At 42.9% G+C, this 12,790-nt stretch overlaps 5 protein-coding genes across 5 annotated transcripts; all 5 read right to left on the bottom strand.

Moving 5' to 3' along the window:
* Positions 1-36: 36 nt before the first annotated feature.
* Positions 37-1,439, bottom strand: IL334_001780 (uncharacterized protein; the record flags this gene model as incomplete). The annotated part of the gene is made up of 5 exons (XM_062933533.1): positions 37-362; positions 421-582; positions 655-939; positions 1,011-1,229; positions 1,322-1,439. 5 exons carry the CDS (start codon positions 1,437-1,439, stop codon positions 37-39), a joined length of 1,110 nt encoding a protein of 369 aa, XP_062789584.1.
* A 1,237-nt stretch (positions 1,440-2,676) lies between these two features.
* IL334_001779 (uncharacterized protein) lies at positions 2,677-5,058 on the bottom strand (the record flags this gene model as incomplete). The annotated part of the gene is made up of 3 exons (XM_062933532.1): positions 2,677-2,735; positions 2,805-4,270; positions 4,325-5,058. The coding sequence occupies 3 exons, from the start codon at positions 5,056-5,058 to the stop codon at positions 2,677-2,679; spliced, it is 2,259 nt and encodes a 752-aa protein (XP_062789583.1).
* Positions 5,059-5,321: 263 nt separating this feature from the next.
* IL334_001778 (uncharacterized protein) lies at positions 5,322-5,615 on the bottom strand (the record flags this gene model as incomplete). Its single annotated transcript, XM_062933531.1, has 1 exon — positions 5,322-5,615. The coding sequence occupies one exon, from the start codon at positions 5,613-5,615 to the stop codon at positions 5,322-5,324; it is 294 nt and encodes a 97-aa protein (XP_062789582.1).
* Positions 5,616-6,598: 983 nt separating this feature from the next.
* On the bottom strand, positions 6,599-7,960 carry IL334_001777 (uncharacterized protein; the record flags this gene model as incomplete). The annotated part of the gene is made up of 4 exons (XM_062933530.1): positions 6,599-6,913; positions 7,055-7,177; positions 7,288-7,363; positions 7,473-7,960. 4 exons carry the CDS (start codon positions 7,958-7,960, stop codon positions 6,599-6,601), a joined length of 1,002 nt encoding a protein of 333 aa, XP_062789581.1.
* An 815-nt stretch (positions 7,961-8,775) lies between these two features.
* On the bottom strand, positions 8,776-11,323 carry IL334_001776 (uncharacterized protein; the record flags this gene model as incomplete). The annotated part of the gene is made up of 4 exons (XM_062933529.1): positions 8,776-9,322; positions 9,387-10,457; positions 10,550-10,701; positions 10,775-11,323. The coding sequence occupies 4 exons, from the start codon at positions 11,321-11,323 to the stop codon at positions 8,776-8,778; spliced, it is 2,319 nt and encodes a 772-aa protein (XP_062789580.1).
* Positions 11,324-12,790: the final 1,467 nt, after the last annotated feature.

Below are 12,790 nucleotides of genomic sequence, written 5' to 3'. Positions count from 1 at the left end.
CTATGTTTCTATTGGTATTGGATCTGCTTACACTGCTTACATCTTACCACCATTCTCCTCGTTTACCAAGACATACCTATATCTGGCATTTCCAGCAACCATGGAAGGGATAGCTTCGTTTATCTTACTCATGGGCCATCTTTGAATCCAAGATTTAGCCTTCTTTTCAGCAACAAGAGCAAGCATCTCTTTCAATGTTTGGGGTGAAGCGATAAGAGATCCTCCAACGTGAACGTTACCCATAATCAAAGCTGTTGGAGGGATATCTGGGAGTTTCCCAGTTTCAGGTATACCGACTAAGATGAAGTTGCCGCCTGGTCGAATAAGTGATAGATATGCTTGCATGTTCATGTCAGGTGCGTCTGTGAAATGTAAAGTTAGCTCGCGGAAAACAGGTTGAATAACGATAGTGTGGCTCACTTGAGGTACAGATGATCAAATCTAATGATCTCTCGTGACCTTTGAAAGCTTTCGCTTCGTCGTCTCCGGTGATGAGGAAATGTTTAGCACCAAGTTTCTCTGCATCTTCCCTCTTTCTGGCTGAATGAGAGATAACAGTGACCTCTGCTCCGAGGGCAGTGGCTGTGGGCAACGAAGAAGGAGATTAGCAATTAATATCTAGTAGGAATAGTTGTGATCGTAAGAAAGACTTACCTAACATAACACCGAAATGACCTAAACCACCTAAACCGATAATACCAACATTCTTGGCTTGTTTACCAGCGCCATATTGGACTAAAGGAGAGTAGACTGTTCCACCACCACAAAGTAATGGAGCAGCTTCTGCTGGATCTATACCAGCTGGGATAGGAATAGCGAAATGTGAAGGACCTCTCCAGTAGTTGGCATATCCACCATATGTTTTTGATCCTTGGGAAGTTCTGGAGAATTTTCCATTATATGTTGGAGTCCATCCTCCTGAGCAATAATTCTCTTGGTCTACATTCCACATGAATCATTCAGCTTTTTCTTTTCTTTGTCCTTTTCGCTTGATTTTCTTGACGACTCACCCTTGTTGCAATAATGACATTTCAAACATGAATCACATTGAGCACCAACACCAACAATATCACCTTTCTTGATGCCGTTTTCAGTTTCTGATCCAACTCGAACAACCTCTCCAACAATCTCATGTCCTACGACTTGTGGCCACATATCTCCAACTGGTCCCCATCCTTCAGATAGGGTGGAGGTATCAGAAGCGCAGATACCGCAATACAGGATTTTGACTGTCAATGATCGAAAAGAAGAACATTCCATCAGCGAGCTGGACTGCATAAATTCTGCATTATATCACAGATAATGGATCAGATAAACTTACGATCGATATCATCTTCAGCGAACTTCTTGGGCTCATAATCGATAAATTTGAGGTTACCTTCGACTGATTCAGGTCCATATCCTGCCCATCCAGAGAACTTGTAATCGGTTGCTGACATCTTTGTTGGTTTATTTACAGATATATCAATCTATGTTCTAGATTTGAGAAATGAAAGTAATAAGAAACTTTTAGTATAGTTATTGTTAAACAAATTCAGAGTAATGACAAGAAAGTTTTTCAGCTCTTTTTATATATCAATTCATTTTTGCTTTGTTATGATTTTTCCCGTATGGAAGAATATCATCGTCATAGATTATTCTTCAGATGTTTCCGGAAAAGAGATTTCATCTGACTAAGCCCAGGAGACCAGAAAGTCTATAAATTCAATGACCGGGGTCTCAAATATACCTTACTACGGACGAACGCTCTACTACTATTCAAAAGGTCAAACTTCATTTTATCTGATCGATCCGAGAGTAAATCTTACCCCTCCACCACCACCAGCCCATGAAACCTCCACTTTGTCTCATCGTTTCCGAACATTTCGGAACAACTAATCTTAACCAGAGTAAAGAATTCGGTACGGAAATCAAATAAATTAACCGCCGGCATATGGAAATTTTGTTCTTCGTATGTCCTTCTTGGGTAGGTGGATAAGAAAATGACGTCTGTTTGCTTTTAATTTCTTCTTGTCTTGTAACCACACCCTCGACTTTCTCAACGGAATCTTATTTTGCTCCTTGAAAAGAAAACGGTTCTCGGCCGGTGATGAATGTTTATCGGTTAGAGTCATCCTCCATTCAGATTCACAAGTCGATCGAGCTTTGACATGCATTATTATCATTACGATTCCCTCACCGTTGTATGAACCTCCACTTATGATTTTGACACCTCCACCAGGAGACCGACGGGCTCTACTATGGTGCTGTAACGTGTCCCCCTGTCTCGAGAAGACAACGTCAATCAGAAATATATAGTGGAAGCAGAAGAGCTATATGAGTTGAATCAGATCTATCCATTCAATTGATATACCCTAACACTCGGACACGGGGCATTGACTGCGGCTGGCATTTCCGTTTCCCCCACAGTCAACGCACTTGTTCACGATGTAAGCGGGTAGTCACGAAGTGAATTACCTAGCATTACCGCTGTATGTAATTTATTAATTGAATAGTCGCACAACCATCTTTCCACGATACCAAGTGCTTTCATGATGAGTTTATTTAAACGTTTAAATAACATATACATATATATACATATAGGATCACTTCTTGACTTCTTGACGAATATCGTGTATGAAAGCTACAATTAGATTTTTTTTGTTGCCTCACTACCATTTCGTCGCGACTGATACGCTAATGACCATCATGGTGTGAATGAGCATAATCACTCTCACTTGCAAATGTGATTGCACCTATAATGAAAACATTAGTATGAACTTCCAAAACGTAGAATTACTTCTACTAGATCCATTTCAACTCACTCTCACTCAATCCTGCACCACTTGGCTTCCTAGTTAAACCTCTCGTACCACCTCCGAACCCTCTCAAATCATCGTGAATCGGTCTAGCCCCGTGAATGGCTACACTTGCACTTCTACCTAAATTCGGTTCGGCGCTCAATGTACTGAAACTCGAAGGGAATAATGGTGATCCAGGTCCTCGTTCATACATTGGTAAAGTTTCTGATGAACCGAGAACAGGAGTTTGTAATTGACTCGAGGGAGATCTTGGAACGTAATGTTCTTTTGATGCGATAGTGGGTGAAGTACAAATCTGTAATCCAACGAATGATTTTGATCTACCGTTTTTATTGCCATTGACACTCATACTGTTATTGCGCTTGTTTGTTGGTATAGTAGGTAGATGTTTTAGTTGGTTTGAAGGTGAAATGAATGGATCGAATTTATCTTTGTTCCCTGCTTTTTGCGCTGTTGTGAATTGACCTTGAATAGGTGTCGTATTTTCTTCACCTACGATATCCATTTTACCACCAGGATGCAATAAAGCATTCATCTCAGTAGCAGCTTGTTCATCCTCATCTTCAACAATCTCACCAAACGCAGCTGCTAATGCTTTCTCCGCTCTTGAGGTTTCATTGGGATCGACAGGTTCCAGTCCTTCAATCCATACTTGATTCATTGTCGGATCATATTCACCTTCATCTCCAAGTCCTAGACCACCCCATGATAAAGGAATATCATCTTCACCTCCCGCGTTTAAGAGGTCGCCGTCACATCCTAGGCATACTCCTAGCTTTTCCCATAGCGCAACGGATCTTGCTCGAACCGCTTCTCGAGTACGATATATCCAGTCATAATCCGGTGATTCAGCTCGATCAATCTTGGTGAGATGTTTCGTTAACTCTTCCCAGTTCCATTGATTTGGTTCGATTTCTCTCCAATTGGGTCGAGCAGGATCTTTGGGGAAAGCAGCTTTCAAAAGTTTGAACAATTTCTCATTGGCTGGGTGCTCAGTGAGCTCTTGCACTTCCATAGGTCTCTCGACAAAAGGTAGCAGAACATCTTCCTCCATCTGGACATATTCCACAGGTTCAAGTGCGACTGGAGGTTTCTCAACCTCACCAGAGCCAGGTCGAGTCGAATGTCCAGCACTCTTTCGACGTTTGAGCTCAGCTCCTTTAAATCCTCCCTCGGGAACCATGACAGGTGATGAAAGCCCTCGAGCTATATCGACCACTTCATCGGGGGAGAAACGCTTGCTTTGAATGTTTCTGTCATCTGCATCACCGTGGAAAGAACCGACTCGGTGAAGTGAAGAATTCATCTCTTGCATTGTAGAACGTACGATGGGCAGGGGCGAAGTACCACCAAAGGATGAAGCTGCAAACGATCTTCGTGGACCCCGGTTGGATGTAGCTGGACTATCACCGGCTGCGGCGAAAGACGTAAATGGCGTCAGAGCGGACGAGGATTTAGATCGACTATGCCTGTGATCACTCTGGATCAGCTATGTTCGGATTTTGAATGCTCATCTGACTCACCTCCTGACACTGGCATCTCCTGCAGGTGCTTTGACCAATGTCAACCTTGAAAACAAGTTGCCTGCATCTGGTTGTGCTTGTTGTTCACCACCACCCGCACCCCAGTTGGCAGCATGAGCAATCAAACTTTGTCTTCTACTCAGAGATTTCGTTACAGAGCTAGCTCTACTTCGTCCACTAAGACTTCCGGCGTCGGAAGCAGATGCTGAGGGCAAAGAAGCCTGTTTCGGCTGAAGTGGTGAAAAAGTTTGAAGTGGTGAGAGAGCGGATAATTTCATGGGACGAGAAGGAGATGCTGAACCTCTTGCATTACGTCCATAACTTGACGAAGGTGAATATTGTTCCTCGCCAGGTAGCATGTTTTCTTTATCACCTCTTGTCCTTCGTTCTGAGGCACCGGCTCCTCTGTTGGGAGACAGGTGAGTCGGATCGTGGGGTACTCGACGAGGGGTTGGAAGAGGTTGAGCGATTGGAGCTTGTATATCAGGCACCTTGTTTGCCTGCGTATCATGAGATATGAACCGGGAAGCGGAACGTCGCGTAGGTGAAGGCCAAGGGGGTGAAGATATGGAAGATTGCCGTCGTTGATGGTCAGATATTGAAGGAGGAAAAGGCAACAGAGGTGTTGCAGGGGATTGGAGCGAGTTTGATTGATTGGAAGCAAGGGGATAGTAGTGCAGTATCGCGTCCAGTAAGGTAGGGAATGGCGCAGATAGAGAAGATGTTGTAGACATATCAAAGTCAGTACGTATCTCCAAGGGATCATGACTGAACTCAGAGACGAAGAATGAGAAGGATGAGCAAATTGGAGCAACGAAGAGGAGTAGAGGCGGGTTCGTTCTCATACAGAATTAAGCGAAGGCGTTCTTCCTGTATACCATATCATGAATGGTGGTGAAGGCGCAAGAACAAAGGAAGGTGAAAAGGCGAGGTATCATTTGTACTTTATCACCAGACCTCTAGCATGATGGCAAGATGGAAGACCTTGTTCTCTGTTCTACCAACACAGAACGATGAAACCCCGTTCAATGACATCACTCACCTCTTTTGATTCTTCCACTTCGTCTTCGTCGTCTTCCGCTAACGCAGTCAACGAAGTCCTGCTTTGTCTTCCTGAACCAAATCCAGAATCGGAATGAAATGAATCGTAGTCGTCTTCTTCTATAAAAGGACTTGCGTGAATCTCGTGTTCATGTCGATCTTGATTTTGAGGTTGAATTGGCTGCGATCGTTGTGGTGGTGCTGGTGCTGGTGTATCGTCTAATGATTTAAAAGAGAATTGAGAGAACATGTTGTACGAGTACTGGATGTAAATGTATGGATGGGATGTACAAAGATCTCGGCAAACGTCACAACGTCCAAATGTCAGATGACACAATTGATTCCAACCCTTGATAAGTAGAAGCAGGGGGCAAGGAGGCGATTACGACAATGATTTCACGCCGAGTTAATGGGATGTATGAGGGAGTACGTGTTACTGGGATATCTATTCTGTTTCGTGACTGTAAAAGTGTAAGTTGTTGAGCACCAACGTGATTGACCGGGTAAAATCGGCAGTGGGAAAGAAGGCAGAAGTGGAGAGGGAGGGGGATCAAGGTACCGTTTGTTGTATAAGCTTCTTTGATCTTGCGTTGTTTTATGTGTATGGTATGTTCACACGAAGAATACGAGTAGTTGTTATAGCCGGGGGGTCCCGTGATGCGTTGCGGGGTGGGGAGGGTGGGTGGGTCAGTGTGAAGTTGTGGTAGGGTCCGACCGAGGGGGAATTGGTTGGAATGAATATGTATGCAATGATGATGATGAACAGAGAACAAAGGATGGGTGGGATTGGGAAGTTTGGAATTGGATCAAAGCGTTATTTTGTACAGCATTCATACCTCTTGGTCTTAGGCCACGTTTAAAAAAGGCATACGAAGACGGGGGTGATTGGAATCTGCATGAGAGATATGAGACTTTTGGGATTGTCACTCTTGCAAGGGGTTTCAAGTGCCTATGACGATGGTGATAGACTAACCAGCGTGCAGAAAAGTCTAAATCTTTCGTCTGTAACGTCAGAGGAAGGGGCAAAGGGCAGCGTGAGAGATTGACCTTTTGTCGAACCATTACGTCAATCTGGGTGAAAAAAAGAACAGGGTGGGGCATCTGTGGCGCTCAACATCCGGTCAAGTGGCTTTTTCTTACGGTGATATATTTTCAGGTTTTTTAGAGCCGAGTGATGAAGCCAAGCAAGTACAAGGTTTCATGCATATTGGCGTGTAATACAAGCTGAAACGACTAATCATACAATCCTTCCCACTCATCCTCTTCTTCCAATACTGGTGGTTCATCGCCGTTGATCTCCTTTGAGGGATGCTGGTGTGTTTGTGTGCCAGCTTCCCTTTCCATCTCTTCAAACGCCATCATCTCTTCCAAGTCCGGGTCTAACCCTTCTTCTTCTGCAGGACGAGCAGCGAACAAAGGTTCGGGATTAGGTCCTTCTTCGTCTTGTTGAGATGATAAGGGTGGAGTCAGACCTCTGTCGGACATAGGTGGAGGGGACGGTGATGCTGGAGGAGGATAAAAGGCGTCTCGATATCCTTTCAACGCGGACTAGGTGGGAGGGAAGGAAGTGTTCAGATGTCAGCTTAGGAAGTCTTTTTATACAAATTGGGATGAAAACATGCAATCAACCTAGTGATGAGAAGGGAGAAGGGATAATCGGTTAAATTATGTTATAATAATGATACTTACCTCCATTCGTTTCGTTCTACATATAACTTCCACTCTATTTATCGTATGTTGAAAATCACCTTTTGGGAACATACCATGAGCCCACATCTGATACATGTTGAGTAAGTTTCGAAGATCTTGAGTCTGTAACGAACAACGTGAAGAGACGGATCAGTTTAGTTTGTCATCTTGTTCTCTGTATTGACAAGCAAGATAAGAGTTTGATGATTGTTGACTGTTGATGTTTGACTCACTTCATATCCCTTTCCTTTTACTTTAAATTTCTTCGCAGCTCTGCATAAAGCCGGGATCCCTCTATCGCTAGTCAGTCTAAGTGGGAGAAAATTCAAACGCATAGTCAACAACCAGGATACTTCGAATGATCAACGATGAACTGTTGATACAAGTCAAAGTTCAAGCCCAGATCGAAATGGCTCACCTATCAGCATCCACTTTTGCCATTTTTCTCTTCTTTTTCCCACCTTGATTATCTTCATCATCGTCGTCATTTATATTAGCGTTCAAAGCTGCGAAGGGATCTTCGAAATCTCCTAATTGATGTGTGAAGTATGTTCTCTGGCCTGATTCCGCTCTTTCAGGTATTACAGGATCTATTCGATTTGGTCGATTTCGTTGAACTGGATTTGGTTGAGCTGCAGAAGGGTTTGCCAGTGCTGCCAGAGAAGGTGAAATTGATCTTATCCTATTTCTCCCTTCTCTTGGATGTGATCGAAGCGAAGAGGGAGAACCGTTATCGATACCATGACCATATCCAAACTCTGATGCACCAGGAGAAAAGAATAATGGGTTATCGTTGGTTTTGTCTTTGGTTCGACGTGAAGGTGGAGGAGAGAGTGAAGGAGAAGGAGGTGATCTAGGTGGAGGTGCTTTCGTGGGTGATAAGAACAAATCTTCTAATCCTGCCATATCGTGAGGTTTCTTAGAAAAGTATTATATGGGTGATGGGAATGAAGATGAGATTTGAGGTTGTCATGTATGGTATGCAATAACGAGATAATCAAAGCAATTGACAAATCCAATAATATTTACTTTTAACGCGTCGAATTCAAAGTGAACGCGTTTTGTTCTTTTTGGGTCTTGAAAACATTACAAATTGCTTTTAACAAAAAATGCCGAGTTCACTGTCAGTCAAGCAGTGAACAGCCGTTGGCTCCAATCAACAACATTATAGATGTAAACCACTGAACGTGACAGCAACAGGAGTCAAATGATGACTAACTCAACAATTGCTACCCTATACATATAATCCACATTGATATTTGCCCTAGAGAATTATGCTTCTTCCTCGTGAACATCAGAAAATCTAATTTTTGTATAACGCACACACAGACACCAACTAAATATTGGTAAAAAGAGGTAAAAGAAACACTGTCCGAGAATAAACGTTCGGAGCGGGTGGGACAGGAGACGAAAAGTACACAGAAATACAAAGATGATAACTCCTCTAAGATGTATATGAGGTAAAAGACAACGCAAGAAGATGTATATACGGGGTATTCTACAAGATGACTCCCCTTGATGTAGGTTACTGATTACACTATATCTTGAAAACGAAACAGACCTTCAACTGAACTGTCAAACTCAATAGAGTCTCGTTACCCATGACACCTTCTCAACTCAGACTGATATATCCATCGTTTGTACCATGTGATGATCCATTCAAGAACGAAACAGCTTTGCTGCTGGAGTTGCCCTTACTCTCATCCTTGTCGCTCTGTATGCTATTGTTGATGGATGTTTTGGTTTTGATTATGGTTTGATGGATGAGCAATTCCATTTTGAGGAGGTTGATAACCTTCAAAGATAGCATTCTGGTATGATTGTTGACCGTACGATTGTGGATATCCAGGCGGAGCAGAATGGTCTGAGTAAGGTGAAACCGAGGACGAATGATCCATCCCTTGTGGTGTGGATTGCGAGTTGGAGTTGGAAGTGATATTGGGGTTAGAATTGGAATTGGAATTTGGGAATTGTTGTAATGAGATTGACCGAACTGGATGATGAGGTAAAGATTGTTGCTGATTATTCTGGATTTGCTGGAATTGATGATTTTCAGTTGGAGAGACGCTTTGACTCGATGGAATTGAATTTGACATTGGGGAAGGATCAAGATCGGATGAGTTCATTGTCATTGGAACTGAAGTTCCCTCAAATGGTTCCAAATGATAATTATCAGGTGTGAAATGGCTTCCCAAAGGTGAAGGTCTAATCGGTGTTGGGATACCATTTAATCCCATAATTCCAATTTGGTGCAGCAAGTCGGCAGGTCTGAAAGCGATATATATTAGCAAAAAGCAAATCATCACTCTAAAATGGGAAACTATTTACTCACGCTGAGGCTCTCCTGGCATCTGGATCAAATCCATCAGGGCCTTCTTGACCTTCAACCTGTTGTCCTGCACCGGTAATTGCTTCTGAGGTTATCCAGTCTCCTAAAGTCGAATCATCAACATCTGTACCATTGCCATTATCAGTAGTGTATGTATTGATCGATGCGATAGATCCCATTCTTCCTCTTTGTTGGAAAGCAAAGAACAATTGTTGTTGTCTGGCAGCTTCCGCTTCGTCCAAAACCGGAATTTGATGACCATCGCCACCGAATGAGAACGATGGGTTAGGTAAAGGTGAATTAGGTGAAAATGGTATGGATTGATCATAACCTGTTGAATCTGTAGGCAAAAATGATATCGGTGACATGGATGATGGATCATATGTACTTGAAGGAGGTGTGATGTACGTCGTTGAAAAGTCGGTATCTTGATCATAAAATACTTGTTCAATGGTAGAATCATCATCTTTTATGGTACTCAGTCCTCTGTCTCCTCTGGGATTACCAACTTGATGTTGATTGGTGACCACTCTTGGAGGTGTGAAAGGACCACTTGATATGAGTTGAGCTGCGCCAGGCATACTCGCTCTTCTGGTGTTGTTCCTCATGGCGGTAAGATGTAAGGCTGAAGGCATTACCCTGACTACAGGAGAGAACTTTGGGCTTTGACCTGGACCAGGACCAGCTGAGATGGGTGTGGGATACGGTATACTTTGTCTTCTCGCAGCTGATGCTGTACCCATCAACGGTGATCTTTGAGGTGAAACGAATCCGGGTGGACGTAAACCTTGTTTTTGACCTGATGCTGCTGCTGCACGTTTCGCAACGAACATTTCAATCTTAGCAGCTTCTCCATTAGCTAATGATGCTCTTCTAGCCATTGGCGGTGCTCCCATTGCTGGTAACAACATCTGTCGTTGTTGCTGCTGTTGTTGTTGGATGTGTTGTTGATATTGCTGAGAGGACTGAGTTTGTTCAATTGGAGAAATGACCGTGTCATTTTCGGGCGTATTTTGGTCTTCTTCATCTCCACCTTTATCGTCCTTTTTAGCCAATCCTTTCATTTTCGCTCGTCTAAGAACAGATAGTTAGCGGGTCGGACCGTTTGACGTCATGGAAAGAAACCTTCAGACCGTCGAGAATGATTACATCAAATACAGACTTACCGATTTTGGAACCAGACTTGGACATTCCTCTTGGTCATTCCCAACTGAGCAGCTAAATGTTCTCTCAAGGCGTTGTCGGGTTTAGGGTTGATATCATACCAGTATTCTAGGATTTTCAACTGATCAGGCGTGGTTCGACGTCGATGTTTGACCTAAATCAGTGAATCGTCAATACGATGCACAGAATACAGATGCAGAGAGATTGAGAGGACAGACGATACTCACCTCTAAATTACTGTAAACCATGTCTTGTCCTTCTGATGAATGATGACCATCTGCCCATTCATCCATCCATGGACCATTTTGAGGTATTGAACCAAAATGAAGATTTGGCGTTGGAACGATTCCTACACTATTCATTTCGAAACCTGGATAAGGGATTCCTTGTTGAATGTGACCATGAGACATCACTTGTGGTTGATAAGATGTCATGAACTGCTGCTGCTGTTGTTGTTGATGTTGTTGATGTTGTTGATGTTGTTGTTGTAGGTGCTGCTGTTGCTGTTGCGGTTGAAGTGGCATTTGTCCTATCTGTGCGGGATATCCATTTTGTATATGTCCATTTGACATACCGTAATACAGTGTTTCGTTTTGGCTCTGAATCTGGCTTTGGTTGTGGTTCTGAGACTGAGCGTCCGGATGAGGTGGTTGTTGCTGTTGTTGTATTGGTTGTTGTCTGACATAATTACTGGGTCCAGCATGAGGAGGTGGTCCTTGATTCTGACCAAGGAACCTTTGATTCTCAATGTATCCTTGAGGTTGTGGTACAGACATCATGACCCAGGAGATCTTTGATCGTGTCCGACTAAAGGGTAGAAGTCGATGTCAGCGCATTGCGATGGAGGAGACTGGGCGATCATCATCGTTAAACTGAAATGAATGATGAATGATAATGCAAACTCTGAAGTCCCCATTCGACTTGTTCTCATATAGGACAAAATGACGTTTGATCTTCATCCAAGAAAAGCTCATCCGACATCCTTCATACGTCCTTCTTCTTCGTGATCCCGTCATTCCACCGTCAAACGCCCTTTACTTTCTACCTCCCTTTACGGCTGTATCCAATGATAACCTGCGGATAGAGACATTACTCACAATGAGATGAAAGGTGACACTAAAGAAGACCAAGTGTTTATGAAGGTACCTTCCTTTAATCCTGAAGAATCCTTGAAATCCTTTAAACTCCGAGTCTATGTTCTATTCGAGATGACGGGTTGAAAGAAAAAGGAGTAGCGGGATGATTGGGTTCTTGTCTTCTTTTGATATTTACCTCTGATTCCGTCGATGTCCAAAATACGCCTTGATGATTTTGGGGAATGATGATGACGGTGATTCTGAGAGGGGCTCAAGCGGGCCTGCCTGATTGAAAAGAGTTTCAGCAGTTGATCACCAAGACCCCATACAGTGAAACGTGATATTAAGAATGATGATAATGATGACATAGGGAAGCGAATAAAGGATTTACGGTCAAAGATACTCTATGACGAAGCCCTGCAGGTAAAGGTCACTCACAAGAATGAGTCCGATTGAGGAAGATAATCTATATATGTCGGATGATCGAAGGATTCCCTCTATTCTCTTTACAGGAAACAGAATGTGACAAAGAGCGAGCTTTGCTTTTTTTTTCCCTTCCTTGTCCTTCCGAGTATATCTGATCCCTTTGATGCTGCCTTTGAAGAACGAAGTGTAATGATGCGGTTTGACGATGTCTGAGAAAGTGAGTCAAAGTTCTGTAGTTCCCGAATATCCGAATGCGATCTAACCAGAATCGCGTTTTAGATGTTCAGTTTTTTCGAATCAAAGATCGATCCACTACAATTAGAATCTACAATCTTGTTTTTGAGAAGGTATGAGAACGATTGTCGAGGTTATTGTCTTTGATGAAATGATGTATCCCGTTATTCACGCAACATTGAGTATTGACTTTGATGTCGAAGGATCGTATCTTTTTTTGATTTGTTATGATGATGGTAACGAGAGGGAACGATCTTGTTGTACTTAGATAAAAAGAAGTTTAGGGAAAAGGAACGATTTCCAAAGAGATTTTCCCAAATGAAAAGAAGGCTAATTTAGTGTGTGTTCTATAGATGATAGATAAAAGTCTGATAAGTGGAAAAGGTAACGAAGAAAGTGATAACAGATGAAACGATAACAAATAATGCTGACAAGATGGGAATGTTATTGAACCGATGATACTAAATGAGGGCGTTAAGTCGGTCGGGGGTCGGATTGTGTTGTTAC

Source organism: Kwoniella shivajii, chromosome 2, assembly GCF_035658355.1.
Source record: "Kwoniella shivajii chromosome 2, complete sequence".
In the NCBI taxonomy this organism is placed as follows: domain Eukaryota; kingdom Fungi; phylum Basidiomycota; class Tremellomycetes; order Tremellales; family Cryptococcaceae; genus Kwoniella; species Kwoniella shivajii.
Note: the sequence above shows the minus strand (reverse complement) of the source record. Positions and strands in the feature narration are given on the sequence as shown.